Source organism: Thunnus thynnus, chromosome 3 (assembly GCF_963924715.1).
Source record: "Thunnus thynnus chromosome 3, fThuThy2.1, whole genome shotgun sequence".
In the NCBI taxonomy this organism is placed as follows: domain Eukaryota; kingdom Metazoa; phylum Chordata; class Actinopteri; order Scombriformes; family Scombridae; genus Thunnus; species Thunnus thynnus.
Window position 1 is genome coordinate 34504858 of NC_089519.1, and position 20838 is coordinate 34525695.

A 20838-nucleotide genomic window follows, 5' to 3' on the forward strand; every position below is an offset into this window, starting at 1 on the left:
TCTCACATTATTTTGGAATGAAAGAAATCAATGACAAGTGGAACCAATGACGACACTGTGATTAAACCAAAAAAATCAACACAAATGAACAGATTAGATTTGTATTTATTTCATAACTGGTAAATAAATTCATATTCTGAAAAATAAACTTAAACACTTTTTGTTTCAAGCTGAAACTTTCTGCACGCTGTCGCCCTCTGCAGCAGTGAGAGGAAACTGAAATCATGTTTCAACTACAGAGTTGTTGTGGAAGCTTTCTGTTTATTGTATATCAGCCACGGCAATACCTGGATAATGTGACATTCAGCAAAGTGTGAAAGAACTGAGATTATGTTTGATGTGTGTAAATATACTGCACAGGATGCTGATCAGGATTCTCTAAAAATGATTAATTACAGTATTTATACATTTGAAATAACATTTTGCATAACAGCTCTAATCCTAAATATCTGTAATATAACTAACTCTACAGAGAATAAAATAAGCTTGCATTAGTTCAGACAGAACATTCAGTAAATTATAAATCATTTGAGTCACACACACCACCTGACATTCAACTGATCTAAACAATCAATCATGTTTGACACATCGACATGATTCAGTTCAAGCTGCCATCAGCACATTCTTCTCAAAGCTTCTGCTACATGCTGTTACTGACTGTCTGTGCTGCTCACTTCTACCTGCTGCTGCTGCTGAAAACTGAACATGAAAACGTCCACATCATCCTCTACAGCCTCTCTCTCCACTGTTATATTTCACTGTTGTAATACTTTCTGCTTCCATCAGGTGAGTCCAGCCTCTGCTTCAACTGCATCACAACAAAATCACATGAAATTTAGGTGAGTTACTTCTCATAACTGTAACTATGAATCTGATGTTGGCCTGTTTTTTTCCTTTCAGGAGGCTCCAACCTGACTGGACTTTACTCCACGTCTTCCTGCTCCTCTGTGTCTTCTGTCTGTGCTGCAGCGACGACCTTCAAGTCTGAGACGTTCTCATACACAAGAGAAGAGTCCAGCTGATGGAGAGAGATGACAATATAAGACTCAATGAACCTCATTCATGCAATATGCATACTGTTAGAATTTGAAGAATATTTTTCAATATTAATGCTTCAGACTAAATTCTTTGATGACCTTTAAGGACTAAAACATTACATCTTTACATTAAAATTTTCTTTATGATTTCATGTTGATAATAAAATGTGTTCTAGTGCATTTATAAGACAAATAATCATAACAATATTTCAGGGTAAGTTCTGTCAATAAGGTCTCTCTCTCACCTCTCTAGTCTCTACAGGTTCATTCAGTTCAGTGGTGGAGCTCAGAGTTTTCTTCTTCCTGGATTGAATCCAACAAAAACAAGAAATATTTAACTAAATGAAATTCATGACTAAAAAAATTTGAAAATGTTTTAATAAGAAAATAAAATGAGGGATGTTTTCTTTATTGTTTTACCTCATCCACAGACTCAAGAGAAGCAGAAGAATCAGCATCAGGACCACCAGAATCATCCTGATGATATTCATTATAAACACCGATTTCCCTAAAGATTGAGACCGACAGAAGGGAGATATGGCTTATCAATAAATGCAATATACAGGTGTGTGTGTGTGTGTGTGTGTGTGTGTGTGTGTTTGTGTGTTTGTGTGTGTGAAGGTCTATGAGCATAACTTACCTGATCCAACAGTCAGATATAAGGTGGAGTCATGACGTCCTCTTCTGTTCTGGGCTTCACAGTAATAATTCCCACTGTGTTCAGGTCTGACATCAGTTATGGTGAAGATCTGTCCTGATGCTTTTGCTGAGTCTTCATTCTCCTTGTACCAGGTATAATTAGCTGCTGGGTTAGCATCACTGCTACAGGTCAGAGTCACTGAACTGCCCTCAATGATTTCACCAGAGGGACTCACTGACACAGAGGGAAGCTTTGGAGCATCTGGAGGACAATATTTATAGTATAGAGGCAGATTTCATTAATGTTGATGTGATTTAAAGGATTTTTGCATCATGAAAAATAGAGCAGACTTGTGTGACTTACACTGGACATCTATGAATAGAGCTGTAGAGATAAGCTGTCCATATTGATTCTCAGACTTGCAGTAGTAGATCCCTCTATCCTCAGAGCTGATGGAGGTGAAATGATAACTTCCCCCTGGTTCTTGAGACAGTGTCTGGTTCTCCTTGTACCAGGTGTATTTAGCTGCTGGGTTAGCATCACTGCTACAGGTCAGATTCACTGAACTGCCCTCCACTATCTCACCAGAGGGACTCACTGACACAGAGGGAAGCTTTGGAGCATCTGGAGGAGAAAACATCAGCACATTTAACATTTCATCCCCAGATGACAATAATTTTTCACATTATAAGTGCTTATTTAAATATTCAGTTGAAATATTGAATAACTGACAACAAAATGTATGAATCTAATATTTGGCTTTCAAACATGGCAAATATCTGACCAGTTATCACTCTTTAGCTGTTGTCAAACATCTGATGTTTGTCTTTATGGAAAGAATGTGGTCAGATTGAAAAAAAACAACATATGTGAATAAGTTACCTAGTAGATTCATGAAGTGTTTGCAATTACAGTAAAATGAGAGCTAAATTGCTCTGCTAAATTAAGCAAGAAAAGTATGGTATCAAAGATGTATAACAGGAAATAAAATATAAATTATAAAAAATATATAAATAATAATGATACATATAAACATATAAACTCATACTGAAGGAGAAGGAACGTATGGCTTGAACTGCTAATGTTAGATAGCGATGCAGACTTGTTGATAAAATAAATACCAATTAGTGCCGTTTACAGTATAAATACATTTAATGAATTGAAATGAGTAATAGTTTATATTCATGTATGTAGCAGCATGTGAACCTTTAGAGGTGGTTTACTGGCTGGACGTCTGATGGTTTGAATGTCATGAACAGCAGAGTAAATCTTTGTGCCAACAGTGACTGAAACAGCCTCTTCATCATCTACTGAGCTGCTCAGTGAACTAAAGCAGCAGACTGTAAATGTGAAGCAGGCAGAGCTAAGAGAGCCTGATCAGCAAAACATTTCACTGGTTAATAAAGCCTGAAAAAACTTGTCATCACTTATATGATACTTTTTAACATAGACTGTGTTTTACTCACATGTCACGTCTATAAAGATGGATTCAGATGTTGTTTTCCCCAGTGTGTTCTCAGCTGTACAGTAATAATATCCAGAGTCAGAGGACTGGAGGGAGCTGAAGACAAGCTGTCGGCCTTCATAGATAACCTCATTATGTTGATGTGTTCTCTTGTACCAGGTGTATTTAGCTGCTGGGTTAGCATCACTGCTACAAGTCAGAGTCACTGAACTGCCCTCCTTGATTTCACCAGAGGGACTCAGAGACACAGAGGGAACCTTCGGAGCATCTGTAAGAGAAAACATGAACATGTTTAACATTTCACTCTGAGATGAGGTCGAGTTTTCACAGTGGAACATATTTAAATGGTTAATAGTTCCTTCATCAAACACAACGTTGGTTGTGGAACTTGATTTCCTCCTTTGCCAGCTTGTATTACAAACTACATTATGTCCTGTTACCTTGTATATAAGTTTTACACTTAGTAAGTGACACAGTAAACACACACTGAAGGAGAGAGGGAGAGCAGTAATCCTCATCTACTGTTATGTATGTTTTAAGGGAAAAAAGAGGGAAATTAAACATAAATATTTGTGAAATGTATTTTAAAGACTGGAGTGATGGCTCTGATTGACTATTTGATATTTTTTTTAACACAAACTGTAAGCCAGAGTCTGTTTTTAAGTTGACTGTTGCTATTAAACAAAAGAAAATGAGAGAGGAAATATTTTAATTTTCACAGAGAGTAAAGACATGATAAATCTAGTTGTCAAACTCTTGGTAAAAGAGTTTTGTCTAATAGGCAGAATAAAATATTATTAAACTGTTAAAACTACTCTACAGTAACACAGAACAGGTTGTATTGTTGTTGGGATACTGACAGCAGTAGAGGTCATGTAGAGCTCAATGAGAAAAACATGGTGCCAATAACAAGCGAGGCAGTGGGGTCGCTCCTATTCGAAATACATGAAGTCATTGTACAGAACTTTAGATAAAAGACTCCACAAGATGCTGTTATGTTAGTGAAAGACTGAAGAAAACTCACAAACTGGAAGAGAGGGGGAATCCTCATGTCCTTTAACAGCACAGGAAAAGCTGTCTGCACGATTTAAGTAGACTGAATAAGAAGAAGATGTTTGACTCTTAATTTTCTGTCCATTCCTGTACCAGATGTAGGAAGAACGATCAGGTAGATGAACACTGCTGTGACACTTCAGCTCTGCCTTGGAAGGACTGAGTTTTGATCTGATCACCTGCACCTGGAGACCTGTATATGTGAAGATAGAACAGAAATATCATCTATGTTCAGACACACACAAACATTCACAGTACTATTTCCAAGACATTAACCATTTGAACTTACATTAAGTCTTCCAATGAAAATGTTACCTTTGACAGGCAAAGCAACTCCAGATGAACCGGTAAAGCTCCCTACAGGTTGATATTAAGTAAAATCATTGAAAAACCTGTTTTTCAACAGCTGAACAACTTTGTGGCACTAAACAACTGTTTTGATGTCTCCCAGTCAGGATTTCGACCACACCACAGCAGAGACTGTTCTTGTTAAGGTCTTCAATGGCATACACTTAAACATTGACAGTGGCAAAATTACACTATTAGTATTTTTTTACTTTGACTTTTATTTCTGAATGAAGCCTGGGTGAACACAGGAAAATAAAAGTCCAAAGACAAACTGTTTTCTTTGAATTTACAGCACAAAGAAACAGTTTTAGATGCTGTTTACAGTTAATCTCTCTGTGCACTGAGACAGAACATCGTACAGTCTGAAGGTGCAGTGAAGGAACAAGAATGTATTGAACCTGTGAACATTAATGCAGTTTTACTGAACAGGATAAGAAGAAGAAAATGAATCATTAGAGAGTCTGTGCTTGTCTTGATTAGTTTCCTCTCTGTTAGTTCTTTGGTCAAGTTCCTGTTGAGTTAAGTGTGAAAACCACAGAGAAATGCAGAACATGAAGTGTGGGAAACTTTTGAAAGCGGCTAAAATAAAATAGGTGACAATAAGTTTTCACAGGGAGGGGCAACTGTTATAACTGTAAGAGCTAAAACAGTTGTCCAGCTCAACTACAGTACAGAGTGCAGAAATTACCAAACAAATTTAAAACATCATGACGAGATGAAATTCTCAGTGCATTGCTGTACCATCATAGAACTATGTATATATGCATATGCATGTATAAAAATATATGATTCTTACAATCCATGGAGGGAGGGTGGACAAACCTTATTAGCTAGACACCCCCACCCCCACCACCCATGACACAGACACAGCTGAACATCTTAATATCATATTATTAAAGTGTTTTTGCCTTCATTCAACAGCTATAGTTTACACAGAAATAAACAGAAGTGAATGTTTGGTGTTTAAAAGTTATTCATCATACTGCATCACAAATACATCAAACCTAGAAAAGCGTACTGATTTACTTTCTTAAAATGACTTCATGCTGCTCTGAATAAGTGAGCTAAATGTCCTACAATGTAAATGTAGATATACAGTACCTGACACAGAGAGAAGGAAGACAACAAACCCACTTGCTGCTGCTGTTAAACTCATAGCTGCTCCTCTCATCTCTCTGTGAGGCTTCAGAGACAATAAAATACATCAAATAATGTAAACAACATGTAATAATCATATCAGTAAACTATTCTACTTACAACAGAGAAGGACGTTGTCTGTTAAGATGCTCGTCCTCTGTGATCTGTGAGCAGAAGTCAGATATCAGAACGGTAAATGACTTGACTTCCTTCCTCTTTCACATTATTATGAATATTCATGAGGAGCCAAATGACAGTAAACGCATAAGTTCACATCAAGTTTTACTGTTTTCAAAAGACTTAATATAATCTATGTTAGAGAGAATAACAGACCAGTGTTTTGACTTCTTAAATAAAGAGAGAAGAGAAATAATGAGACATTTTTTATTATCTTACTCTTATTAAGTGTGGGCACAGTTCAGTGTGTAAAGAAAAAACATGACATGTGACAGATGTGTGTCACAGATGTTAAGACACTGAATACACCACCATGAGTTCAAAGAGATGTACTGCATCAGTATGGGATGTAAGAAGTCACATGTTGAGCACAATATTTATTGTAACTATTAAGAAACAAGTAAAAAGCAAAGTACATCAAAACATGATACAGAAATCTATGTGTAAATCAGATGACAAAATGTTTTACATCTGCAGTTGGAAACTCACTCATTCACCATCATTCTGACTGTAACACAGAGCACATCATCAGTGATGAAGCCTGAATGTGCAACACTGAAGCTTCACCACTAGAGGACAGTGAAACATCAGAGATACTGAATCACAACCCTGAAACAACATTTTACCATCAATCACTGATTGTTTACACACATTTAAATGTACTTTTAGTACTTTTAACTTTTTATGATTGAGTTGAATCTTTTTACTCTTGACATTAAACTCATTAAACATTATAGTACAATCCGCAGTCCTCCTTCTGTGCAAAAATGTATTTAAAAGTTTATTTGAAGCCATTATGAAGCTTCAGCCCTCAAAATTACTCATATTGAGTCAATATCTTTTGTTATTGTGTTTTTAGTGTCAAATTCCCTCTTTTTGTTAAGATCCCTCCACTGCAGCTGAACAGGAAAACACTGTCCATCGTGACACAAAGACGACATTTCTCACTAAAAACATTGTAACTGTAGAAAATATACACTTTTTTGGACTAACTCAGATGTCTGAAGCCTCATATTATCTTCATATAAACTTTTGAATATATTTTTGGTCAAAATGAGGACTGTAGATTTTGTCCTCCATCACTTACACTGTAAGAGCATTAGGACGAGATCTTCTAATGGTCAGTATGAACAGGAGGAATGATGACAGTAAGCAACACCTGTTTCAATGTTCATATGGGCATCTGACTGTTGTTTTAAGACTTGATAAAATGTGAACCCGCCCTTTAAAGCTGAAACTTTCTGCGCACTGTCGCCCTCTGCAGCAGTGAAAGGGAACTGAAATTAAGTTTCTAATTACAGTTTTTGTGGAAACTGGCTGTTTATTCAGCAATAGTGATACCTGGATAATGTGACATTCTGCGAAGTGTGATAGAACCGAGATTATGTTTGAATTTGATGTGTGAAAATATACAGTTTACTGCACATGGTGTGAATGTGATACTTCCAGTTTGATGTGTCTGTTCTAAACAGACTTAATGAGCTTTGTGAGCCAGGAGTCACACATACCAGCTGCTACTGAAAACTGAACATGAAAACGTCCACATCATCCTCTACAGCCTCTCTCCACTGTCATATTTCACTGTTGTACTACTTTCTGCCAGAGTCCAGCCTCTGGTTCAACTGCATCACAACAAAATCACATGACATTTAGCTGAGTTATTTCTCATAACTGTAACTATGAATCTGATGTCAGCCTGTTTTCTTTCTCTTAGTGTCTTATTCTCCATTTTTGCACAATTTACACTTGAGAAAGAATCTTAGACATTGTAGTAAAAAGCTTAATGCTGTTTAAACCCACTTTCAGATTTGTGAAAAAAGGGCGATATCACCACTTTTTACCCATCCAGACCACATTAGACCAGGTCCAGATCAAAAACATATGTAAAAGTTTATCTGATGCTAAAATGAAAAGGAAACCTAACTACATTTCCTGAACTACTTTTAAGACTGTCAGACCATTTGCCATGGAGAACCAAAGTCTGGAGGTTTTTATTCCAACTAAAGACTCCACATATTGATGAGCACTCCTTCAAGTAGAGGGGAGGAACTCAGTGAGACTGACTGGGTGGAAAGTAAACCTGCAGACTGTTGGCTCTCTATGGCAAGAAGGTTAGACACCCTGACATAGACTCTCCCATCAAGTTAAGAGAAAAAGGATCACAGTACCAACATATTTTTGTGGAACAGTATTAAGGACAAACTGCAACTGATTTACTGCAACCACTGTCACAATAAGTGACTCATCTTTCCAATTACAACTTTTTTATTTAAGACAAAACATCAAAGAACAAGGACAAATGTGATTACATGGTATTGAGATTATGATATAGAACAAAAACTGGCTATAATAATATGTATAAAGAAAGCAGCAACATAGACAATTGTAATGTTACAGTAAGGCAGGAGAAATAATTCACAAGATGAATGTTAGAATACTGACAATTAATCAGGTTGTTATAATGAAACTGGAAGATATACTGTAAATACAGAAAGGACAGTGGAAATGATCTGTTATCAATAAAATATAACTCTTTACTCACATCTAGTGGCAGCAGTTTGAAATTACAAGTAGATTAGTGAAAGCATGTTCTCTCTCTTTCTCTCCAGTGTGTTTTATTTTAAATGTCTTACTCATTACAAGCTCACCACTTGTTAGTTAATTGATACACTACTCCTGAGATTTGTCCAAAGCTGCAAGTTATAATAATCTTTAGTATATTTTCTCTAACCCTTCACAAAATGGCTCCGGTGAGGTGGTACCACACCACTCACACAAGTAGCTACTGCAAGCTGAAGTTAGCAGGTTTTACAGTTAAAGTTTTGTAGAAGTCACCAGGATCACCTTCACTACTTCCATCTTTATAGAGTCTGTAAGGTTAGCATACATGTGAGAGTAAAGACACAATAAATATGGTGAGGCTGTCTAGCACTGATGATACATCCCAACAGTTTACTACTGTTGAGAAGGATTCATAATTAAATTAAGAGTTTCCTCTTACAAATATCTTGGGTTCTGGATTGATGATAAACTGCTTCAAAAAGCACATTAATGAACTAAAAAATCACTAAAAGCAAAACTAGCATTCTTTTACAGAAATAAGACTTGTTTTACCTACAAGTTGTTCAGTCATCATTTTTATCTGTTATGGACTATGAAGATACAATTTATACACACACTTCTGCTGCTACTCTTAAATCTCTTGATTCAGTATATCATTCAGCTCTTAGATTCATAACTGGAGATAGCTTTAGAACACATCATTGTATATTATATCAGAACGTTGGGTGGCAATCATTGGCTGTGAGAAAGGAACAACACTGTATTCTATTTATTTACAAAGCACTACTGGCCAAACATACATCTCTTGTTATCTCAATTACAGATCACTTTCTCACTAAACTAGATCCCATGACTATTTGATTCTTGAAGAACATCATGTTAATACTGAAATTGAAAAACTGGCTTTTAAATATTTTGCTCCACACAAGAGGAAGAACTGACAAAACGTGTTAAAATGGAAGAGCTGATTCCTTAAACTCATTTCAAACATCTGTTGGAAGATTTAGTACAGTGTGAATGTGTGTGTTTTTTATGAATGATGTTGATGTCTCTGATTGAATGTCTTTGAATATTGTCTCTGTTTGTTCGCTGTAAATCTTGTTTGTTACTGTGAATTTGTGCACAGTAAACTTTGTTTTTATTTTTCTGTGTGTTCTGTATTCAGGGCGGCCTTGGAAAAGAGAGCATGCTCTAAATGCTCTCAATAGTCGTCTATGATGCATTCTTGGAGAAGTCAGCCCTGAGATCTATATTTTAAAATTCAGTGGTGACCTGCTTTTGTTGACTGTGCTGTATAGTGCAGCTGGATCTTCCTCAGTTTCCTGACCTCTGGTTCTGAGAGGAAAATAAAAAAATGAATCAGGTGATTCTGAAGATGTGGTATTAAATTATTCAAACAGTCATAATAAAGATGTAACAGGCAAATGTAAGAAATGAAAAACTGAAATAAAAGTGTTGCTACTATGTTCCTGTGTGAAGAGCTGCTCACCTCGGGGCAGTACCGGCTCTGTTAAATGTGACAGCAGCATACTGGACAACCTCTTGTTCCTCCATGTGTCTGTGGGGCTGAGTTGATCTGATGTTGGCGTAGAGAGGATCTGCATGGTTGTTGGAGAAGTACACGCTGTTGTACAGAAGGTTATCTTGCTCCTCCGGCTGTGTCTGGAGGGTGATAGAAATGAGGAAAGTGTGGGTTTGTGTGAAGAAGGATTGTTAAGAAACAACATGAAGTGCTTGACAGTCAGATGAGTTTTCTAGTTGCACTTTAAGATAGTAACTGTGGAAGTGTGGAACCAGGATAGAATAGTATAACTCTCCCTCCTCACCCTCTCTCTGTTGTCTGGTCTCTCCTCAGCCTCAGACCATTGATTGGAGGCTCTCTTTTTCCTGGTTAGAAGAATTCATTAAAAACACAAATGACTGAATTTTGATCAACGATATAATGAAACAGAAGTGCTTACCTCATCCACAGGAAGACAGAGAGGATGATGATAGACAGAAGAACAGCAGTTGTTACTCCAGCAGCTATTGATTTTCCTGCTCCTGGAGAACAGCGATCAAAAGAAAACACTGACAGTTAATCAGGGTATTACAGCATGTTTGGCTCCAATGTTTCAGTCAATATATGTATATTCAATTCTCTTCATTTTAAACTCTGTGGTGCTTGTATTCTCTCTTAACTTGTATAGTTTGATTGTTACGCACCACAACACCAAGACAAATTCCTTGTATGTGCAAACCTACTTTGCAATGATAATAATAATAATAATAATCATAATAATAAGGTGTACATACAGTATTATGGTTTTGGTTTGTTTCCAGCTTGATACAGCTGGACTATCTGGCAGCCTGTAGGCCTGCTGTATGTAGTATAGCTCAACTGAAACTGTTTTTATAGGCTGACACAGACATGGTTATGATGTATTGATCGTTAGTCATATACTGACATTTAAACTAACATCAACCAAAACCTCAGACTTGCAGATTTATCCGTCTAGCTCTACTATGGAGTCTGAGAGGAGAAACTGACGGCATGAAGTGTCCTCAAAGCTCTGCTGTTCATTGCTGTGAGCGCACGCTAACAACTATAATGAGTGTATCAGATGAGTGTAAACATCTGGATTGTAACAGCTGGATTGTAAGTGGACACTGTTTCTGAGTCACTTAAACTGTAACTAACTGTACTGACGATGGAGGTCACACTCCTATAGAGCTTAACTAAATGTCTTGGTGCTCCAGTACTGTGCTTTACAGACTTTACTTCCATCTGTAACAAATGTGCAAAAACATGTTTAAATCAAATCAGTGTAAAATAAATTCTTGTCCAGAGTCATTTAAGATAAAAACAGTGGTGACAGTGGAAGCAGCTGCAGTGAGCAAACTCTCCTCTCTTCCTGCAGCTTCCTCAGCACAGCTGCTGGTGTGTGATGCTTTGCTGACTGAGCGACAAATGGCAACTGGCCCAGTAGAGGGTGCTGTTGTAAAAGATATAGTTAATCACATCATTCTGACAAGTTAATGTGTTTCTTGTGAGAGTAGAATTATAACTCTCTAAAAAGAGACAAATAAAATGTAAAAACAGTCTTTCAGTGGAATCTCCAACTTCTCCCAGACCAGCTGGAGATTTAACTCCTCCAGTGTGTCCACGGTTTGTCCCGAGACCTTCTCTTGGTCTGTTGTGTCTGAATACTCTTGGTCACATCTCAACTTCCTCCTCTAAATGAAACAATGCAACAGCTCAATATTTAGACTCTTGGTCTCATAGAGTGAGGCAGCGCAGTGTGAAGAAATCTCACCTTGTCTGCTTGTATTCATGAGCACAGCTCTCTCTCCACTAGTTAAATATAAAAAGCCTGCATCACTTCAGCCTAATCAGAGGTCACATAATCCTTTGAAATATAACTTGTGAATAAGAAACATGTTGACAAGAAAATTCAGAGTTTTCTCTTGCTCAGATGTCTCTTCACCATGATTTGAATTGAGCTGATTCCTCCAGTCAGCAGTGAATCACACAAACCTGTTTTACAGTCTCTTATGAATACGACTCTTATGTCTGAAGTAATCCACCTGGGGCAGCTGTCTGCCCATCTAGACTGAACAATCCACCTTCTTCCAGGAGAAAACATTTATTTCAGACTTGGAACTGCTAATCATCATCCGGACTGTGTCACTCTCAGGTGAACAAGAGTCACACGGGAGGTCACAACGTCACAAGAAACAGATACTTTCCAGACCTGCATGGGCTCCACTTTGATATTCTGTTCTCCAGTATAATTAACAGGACAGAAGCCTTTGACCACATTGGATTTGCTGAACCTGATCCCAACAATACAGACAGAACTCAAGAGGGAACAAATAGCTCTTAAACACTGATGACTGCAATCCATACTGCAGCAGCAGGTTTGTTTCTGGGTCTTGACATCAGCTTTCCCACATTCATTCTTCCCACTGGACATTTTGGAGTTTTACAACAACTGGTAAATGGACTGTACTTGTATAGTGCCTTTGTAGTCTTCCGACCACTCAAAGCGCTTTTACACTATGTGTCACATTCACCCATTCACACGCTGAATGGGTACAGGGGCTACAGTGCAAGGTCCCAACCTGTCCATCAGGGGGAACTAACGGGGGTTCATTATCTTGCCCAAGGACACTTCAAAATACAGACTGAAGGAGCCGGGAATCAAACCGCCGATCTTCCAATTAGTGGATGACCTGCTCTACCTCCTGGGCCACAGCTGACCTAACAAGGGTTTTGTACAGATGGGAGTTAATGAAACCCCCCCTCCCCCCCGTATCACATCAGATGGTGTGTAATGAGTCCAAGTGCAGTGTGTGTGTAGCTGAATGGAAAAATTTACCTGCCACAACAGTCAGATATAAGGTGGAGTTATGACGTCCTCTTCTGTTCTGGGCTTCACAGTAATAATTCCCACTGTGTTCAGGTCTGACATCAGTGATGGTGAAGATCTGTCCTGATGCTTTTGCTGAGTCTTCATTCTCCTTGTACCAGGTATAATTAGCTGCTGGGTTAGCATCACTGCTACAGGTCAGATTCACTGAACTGCCCTCAACTATCTCACCAGAGGGACTCACTGACACAGAGGGAAGCTTTGGAGCATCTGGAGGAGATGTATCAAAATGAATGAAGTATATAATGAGGAAGGGTTGCATTAGTACAACATGTTGTATTGGAGCTGCTCAGTGAACTACAGCAGCAGACTGAATGTGAAGCAGGCAGAGCTGAAGAAAGCAGACATGATCAGACAAATCTCTACTTAACAAGGTTGACAAGTCCATCAGCTGTATGTTTCTTTTTAAATAAGCTGTTTCACTCACATTTCACATCAATAAAGATGTATTCAGATGTCCTCTTCCCCAGCTGGTTCTCAGCTGTACAGTAATACTCTCCAGAGTCAGAGGACTGGATGGAGCTGAAGACAAGCTGTGGTTCTTTACTGAGAGGTTGAAGGTCTGGATTTACATTCTTCTTGTACCAGGTGTATTTAGCTGGTGGGTTAGCATCACTGCTACAGGTCAGAGTCACTGAACTGCCCTCAATGATTTCACCAGAGGGACTCACTGACACAGAGGGAAGCTTTGGAGCATCTGGAGGAGAAAACATCAACACATTTAACATTTCATCCCCAGATGAGGATAATTTTTCACATTACAAGTGTTTCTTTAAATATTCAGTTGAAATATTGAATAACTGACAACAAAATGTATGAATCTAATATTTGGCTTTCAAACATGGCAAATATCTGACCAGTTATCACTCTTTAGCTGTTGTCAAACATCTGATGTTTGTGTTTATGGAAAGAATGTGGTCAGATTGAAAAAAAACAACATATGTGAATAAGTTACCTAGTAGATTCATGAAGTGTTTGCAATTACAGTAAAATGAGAGCTAAATTGCTCTGCTAAATTGAGCAAGAAAAGTATGGTATCAAAGATGTATAACAGGAAATAAAATATAAATAATAAAAAAAAATATAAATAATAATGATACATATAAACATATAAACTCACACTGAAGGAGAAGGAACATATGGCTTGAACTGCTAATGTTAGATAGTGATGCAGATTTTTTGAAAAATAAATACCAATTAATGCCGTTTACAGTATAAATACATTTAATGAATTGAAATGAGTAATAGTTTATATTCATGTATGTAGCAGCATGTGAACCTTTAGAGGTGGTTTACTGGCTGGACGTCTGATGGTTTGAATGTCATGAACAGCAGAGTAAATCTTTGTGCCAACAGTGACTGAAACAGCCTCTTCATCATCTACTGAGCTGCTCAGTGAACTAAAGCAGCAGACTGTAAATGTGAAGCAGGCAGAGCTAAGAGAGCCTGATCAGCAAAACATTTCACTGGTTAATAAAGCCTGAAAAAAGTTATCATCACTTATATGATACTTTTTAACATAGACTGTGTTTTACTCACATGTCACGTCTATAAAGATGGATTCAGATGTTGTTTTCCTCAGTGTGTTCTCAGCTGTACAGTAATAATATCCAGAGTCAGAGGACTGGATGGAGCTGAAGACAAGCTGTCGGCCTTCAGAGATAAACTCATAATGTTGATATGTTCTCTTGTACCAGGCGTATTTAGCTGCTGGGTTAGCATCACTGCTACAAGTCAGAGTCACTGAACTGCCCTCCTTGATTTCACCAGAGGGACTCAGAGACACAGAGGGAACCTTCGGTGCATCTGTAAGAGAAACATGAACATGTTTAACATTTCACTCTGAGATGAGGTCGAGTTTTCACAGTGGAACATGTTTAAATGGTTAATAGTTCCTTCATCAAACACAACGTTGGTTGTGGAACTTGATTTCCTCCATCACCAGCTTGTATTACAAACTACATGACGTCCTGTTACCTTGTATATAAGTTTTACACTTAGTAAGTGACACAGTAAACACACACTGAAGGAGAGATGGAGAGCAGTAATCCTCATCTATTGTAAGATGTTTATATTTTAAGGGAAAACAGAGGGAAATTACAACACATAAACATGTGTGAAATGTATTGTGAAGACTGGAGTGATGGCTCTGATTGACTATTGATGGACAGAGCTGGGTCAATATAATTATTGATACAATACACCTGGTTAACACAAACTGTAAGCCAGAGTCTGAAACATTGGTGTGTTTAAGTGGACTGTTGCTATTAAACAAAAGAAAAATGAGAGAAACTGAAGACACAATAAATCTAGTTGTCAAACTCTTAGTACAAGAGATTTTGTCTAATAAGCAGGATACATTTTTTTAAATTTTTTTTAATTAAAGTGTTAAAACTACATCTTTCTCTGCAGTAACACAGAGCAGGTTGTATTGTTGTTGGGATACTGACAGCAGTAGAGGTCCTGTAGAGCTCAATGAGAAAAACATGGTGCCAATAACAAGCGAGGCAGTGGGGTCGCTCATATTCGAAATACATGAAGTCATTGTACAGAACTTTAGATAAAAGACTCCACAAGATGCTGTTATGTTAGTGGAAGACTGTGAAGAAAACTCACAAACTGGAAGAGAGGGGAAATCCTCATGTCCTTTAACAGCACAGGAAAAGCTGTCTGCACGATTTAAGTAGACTGAATAAGAAGAAGATGTTTGACTCCTAATTACTTGTCCATTCTTGTACCAGATGTAGGAAGAACGATCAGGTAGACGACAACTGCTGAGACACTTCATCTCTGCCCAGGAAGGATCGTATGTTGTTCTCTTCACCTGCACCTGGAGATCTGTATGATCTGTATATGTGAAGAAAGAACAGAAATGTAATTTATGTTCAGACACACACAAACATTCACAGTACTATTTCCAAGATATTAACCATTTGAAGTTACATTAAGTCTTCCAATGAAAATGTTACCTGTGACAGTCAAAGTGACTCCAGGTGAACCAGTAAATCTCCCTCCTGGTTGATTTGTTATGAATCTGAACTGGTACTCAGCTGAGTCGCTCTCTCTCAGGTCTGTTATTCTCAGAGTGCAGTCGTTCTTATCACAGTTATACTGAACACGACCTGAATACTCTGAGTCTGTTCTCAGATCCACAGGTTCATTATTACTCAATTTAGTGAACCAGAATGTTCTCTCAACTTCAGTATCATGATCATTTACTCTGGATGGGTATCTGTAGTTGCAGTTTATGTCCACTGTTGATCCTTTTAAGGCACAGATCTGAGTAGAAGTGTAAGTCACTCTCCAGTCATTCTGACCCTGTACCACTGTAACACAGAGCACATCAGAAACCACAATCACATTCATAACAAGTTAAGAATCAGTGAATAAGACAAAGTGGATCATGACATCAATATGATTTTATCTGCAGTCATCGTCATTCAAAGCTCCTCATCGTGCATCAATCTAACTAGAACTGAACTGGAATACAGTATTTTATCAGTTGTTTATCATATTTTATCATTTGTTACTGCTGAGTGTTTCAGCTTTAGTCCATTCATTCTGCAAGTTTTTACTGTTGTTTTGCTCGTTTGTTGTAGTTTTAAAAAAGCTAAAGCTGAACACCTGAAATGTGTCTCTCATACATCTTATATTCACCATTCACATTATTTTCCCTTATGTTGATTTTCTTTATAAAAATATTCTTTACTTTGACTTTTATTTCTGAATGAAACCTGGGTGAACACAGGAATATAAAAGTCTAAAGACAAACTGTTTATTTGAATTTACAGTACAAAGAAACAGTTTTAGATGCTGTTTACAGTTAATCTCTCTGTGCACTGAGACAGAACATCGTACAGTCTGAAGGTGACGTGAAGGAACAAGAATGTATTGAACCTGTGAACATTAATGCAGTTTTACTGAACAGGATAAGAAGAAGAAAATTATTCATTAGAGAGTCTGTGCTTGTCTTGCTTAGTTTCCTCTCTGTTAGTTCTTTGGTCAAGTTGCTGCTGAGTTAAGTGTGAAAACCACAGAGAAATGCAGAACATGACGTGATGGAAACTTTTGAAAGCAGCTAAAATAAAATAAGTGACAATAAGTTTTAACAGGAAGGGACAACTGTTATAACTGTAACAGCTAAAACAGTTGTCCAGCTCTACAGTACAGAGTGCAGAAATTACCAAACAGAATTAAAACATCATGATGAGATGAAATTCTCAGTGCATTGCTGTACCATCATAGAACTATGTATATATGCATATGCATGTATAAAAATATATTATTCTTACAATCCATGGAGGGAGGGTGGACAAACCTTATTAGCTAGACACCCCCACCCCCACCACCCATGATGCAGACACAGCTGAACATCTTAATATAATATTATTATAGTGTTGAGCAGTAAATACTGATGTTATTTTTACCATTTTGCCTTCATTCAACAGCTATAGTTTACACAGAAATAAACAGAAGTGAATGTTTGGTGTTGTAGAGTTTAAAAGTTATTCATCATACTGCATCACACATACATCAAACCTAGAAAATAGCTGATCTGGGATATTTTATATTTACCTTCTTAAAATGACTTCATGCTGCTCTGAATAAGTGAGCTAATTGTCCTACAATGTAAATGTAGATATACAGTACCTGACACAGAGAGAAGGAAGACAACAAATCCACTCGCTGCTGCTGTTAAACTCATAGCTGCTCCTCTCATCTCTCTGTGAGGCTTCAGAGACAATAAAATGCATCAAATAATGTAAACAACATGTAAAAATCATATCAGTAAACTGTTCTACTTACAACAGAGAAGGACATTGTCTGTTAAGATGCTCGTCCTCTGTGATCTGTGAGCAGTAGTCAGATATCAGGATGTTAAATGACTTGACTTCCTTCCTCTTTCTCATTATTATGAATATTCATGAGGAGCCAAATGACAATAAACACATAAGTTCACACCAAGTTTTACTGTTTTCAAAAGACTTAATATAATCTATGTTAGAGAGAATAACAGACCAGTGTTTTGACCTGTTAAATAAAGAGAGAAGAGAAATAATGAGACATTTTAATTATCTTACTCTTATTAAGTGTGGGCACAGTTCAGTGTCTAAAGAAAAAAACATGACATGTGACAGATGTGTGTCACAGATGTTAAGACACTGAATACACCACCATGAGTTCAAAGAGATGTACTGCATCAGTATGGGATGTAAGAAGTCACATGTTGAGCACAATGTTTATTGTAAGTATTAAGAAACAAGTAAAAAGCAAAGTACATCAAAACATGATACAGAAATCTATGTGTAAATCACATGACAAAATGTTTTACATCTGCAGTTGGAAACTCACTCATTCACCATCATTCTGACTGTAACACAGAGCACATCATCAGTGATGAAGCCTGAATCTGCAACACTGAAGCTTCACCACTAGAGGACAGTGAAACATCAGAGATACTGAATCACAACCCTGAAACAACATTTTACCATCAATCACTGATTGTTTAGACACATTTAAATGTACTTTTAGTACTTTTCACTTTTTATGATTGAGTTGCATCTTAATCTGTTTACTCTTGACATTAAACTCATTAAACATTATAGTACAATCTGCAGTCCTCCTTCTGTGCAAAAATGTATTTAAAAGTTTATTTGAAGCTATTATGAAGCTTCAGCCCTCAAAATTACTCATATTGAGTCAATATCTTTTGTTATTGTGTTTTTTGAACCAAATTCCCTCTTTTTGTTACGATCCCTCCTCTGCAGCTGAACAGGAAAACACTGTCCATCTAGACACAAAGACAACATTTCTCACCAAAAAGACTGTAACTGTAGAATATATACACTTTTTTGGACTAACTCAGATGTCTGAAGCCTCATACTATCTTCATATAAACTTTTGAATATATTTTTGGTCAAAATGAGGACTGTAGATTTTGTCCTCCATCAATTACATTGTAAGAGCATTAGGACGGGATCTTCTAATGGTCAGTATGAACAGGAGGAATGATGACAGTGAGCAACACCTGTTTCAATGTTCATATGGGCACCTGACTGTTGTTTTAAGACTTGAAAAAATGTGAACCCGCCCTTTAAAGCTGAACCTTTCTGCACACTGTCGCCCTCTGCAGCAGTGAAAGGGAACTGAAATTAGGTTTCTAATTATAGTTTTTGTGGAAACTGGCTGTTTATTCAGCCATAGTGATACCTGGATAATGTGACATTCAGCAAAGTGTGATAGAACCGAGATTATGTTTGAATTTGATGTGTGAAAATATACAATTTACTGCACATGGTGTGAATGTGATACTTCCAGTTTGATGTGTCTGTTCTGAACAGACTTAATGAGCTTTGTGAGCCAGGACAGGTGCAAACCAGGAAGCCAATCAGGATTCTTCAAAAGTGATTTTTTATGTGTACATTTAAATAACATTTTGCATAACAGCTCTAATCCTAAATATCTGTAATACAGAAAAAGGACAAAGGAGTAAAGTACAATAATATAGCCTGTATTACCTCAGACACAACACTCAATATACATAAACACAATTATGAGTCACACACACCTGCTGCTACTGAAAACTGAACATGAAAACATCCACATCATCCTCTCCAGCCTCTCTCTCCACTGTCATATTTCACTGTTGTACTACTTTCTGCTTCAGGTGATCAGGTGAGTCCAGCCTCTGGTTCAACTGCATCACAACAAAATCACATGACATTTAGGTGAGTTATTTCTCATAACTGTAACTATGAATCTGATGTCGGCCTGTTTTCTTTCTCTTACCGTCTTATTCTCTGTTTTTGCACAATTTACACTTGTGAAAGAATCTTAGACATTGTAGTAAAAAGCTTAATGCTGTTTAAACCCACTTTCAGATTTGTGAAAAAAGGGTGATATCACCACTTTTTACCCATCCAGACCACATTAGACCAGGTCCAGATCAAAAACATATGTAAAAGTTTATCTGATGCTAAAATTAAAAGGAAACTGAGCTACATTTCCTAAACTATTTTCAGGACTGTCAGACCATTTGCCATGGAGAACCACAGTCTGGAGGTTTTTATTCCAACTAAAGACTCCACATATTGATGAGCACTCCTTCAAGTAGAGGGGAGGAACTCAGTGAGACTGACTGGGTGGAAAGTAAACCTGCAGACTGTTGGCTCTCTATGGCAAGAAGGTTGGACACCCTGACATAGACTCTCCCATCAAGTTAAGAGACAAAGGATCACAGTACCAACATGTTTTTGTGGAAAGGTATTAAGGACAAACTGCAACTGATTTACTGCAACCACTGTCACAATAAGTGACTCATCTCTCCAATTACAACATTTTTATTTAAGACAAAACATCAAAGAACAAGGACAAATGTGATTACATGGTATTGAGATTATGATATAGAACAAAAACTGGCTGTAATAATATGTATAAAGAAAGCAGCAACATAGACAATTGTAATGTTACAGTAAGGCAGGAGAAATAATTCACAAGATGAATGTTAGAATACTGACAATAAAACAGGTTGTTATAATGAAACTGGAAGATATACTGTAAATACAGAAAGGACAGTGGAAATGATCTGTTATCAATAAAATATAACTCTTTACTCACATCTATTGGCAGCAATTGGAAATCACAAGTAGATGAGTTAAAGCATGTTCTCTCTCTTTCTCTCCAGTGTGTTTTATTTTAAATATCTTACTCATTACAAGCTCACCACTTGTTAGTTAACTGATACACTGCTCCTGAGATTTTTCCAAAGCTGCAAGTTGAAGTTAGCAGGTTTTACAATCAAAGTTTTGTTGAAGTCACCAGGATCACCTTCACTACTTCCATCTTTATAGAGCCTGTAAGGTTAGCATACATGTGAGAGTAAAGACACAATAAATATGGTGAGGCTGTCTAGCACTGATGATACATCCCAACAGTTTACTACTGTTGAGAAGGATCCTTAATGAAATCAATGGAGCTAGGTCTGACTGGAATTTTACTACAGCAGTA

The 20838-nt window shown here is 37.3% G+C and overlaps 1 protein-coding gene and 1 long non-coding RNA gene across 2 annotated transcripts; both read right to left on the reverse strand.

Annotated features, from left to right (window-relative positions):
- Positions 1-9150: 9150 nt before the first annotated feature.
- On the reverse strand, positions 9151-10052 carry LOC137180605 (uncharacterized). Its single transcript, XR_010928021.1, has 2 exons — positions 9909-10052; positions 9151-9754 (listed from the first exon to the last, which is right to left on the reverse strand). It is a non-coding gene; the product is annotated as an uncharacterized lncRNA (long non-coding RNA).
- Positions 10053-13250: 3198 nt separating this feature from the next.
- LOC137180492 (B-cell receptor CD22-like) lies at positions 13251-15732 on the reverse strand. Its single transcript, XM_067585882.1, has 3 exons — positions 15448-15732; positions 14371-14637; positions 13251-13528 (listed from the first exon to the last, which is right to left on the reverse strand). The coding sequence occupies exons 1-3, from the start codon at positions 15617-15619 to the stop codon at positions 13251-13253; spliced, it is 717 nt and encodes a 238-aa protein (XP_067441983.1). The 5' UTR covers positions 15620-15732.
- Between the last annotated feature and the right edge of the window lie 5106 nt (positions 15733-20838).

Bases quoted from the DNA above. Each gene is read 5' to 3' on its own strand.
- LOC137180492 (XM_067585882.1), bottom strand. From the start codon at position 15,619: ATGAAGTGTCTCAGCAGTTGTCGTCTACCTGATCGTTCTTCCTACATC. The intron at 14,638-15,447 runs GTGAGTTTTCTT...TTTCTCTTACAG, and splicing joins TTTCCCCTCTCTTCCAGTTT to ATGCACCGAAGGTTCCCTCT. The intron at 13,529-14,370 runs GTGAGTAAAACA...TTTCTCCTCCAG, and splicing joins CATCTTTATAGACGTGACAT to ATGCTCCAAAGCTTCCCTCT.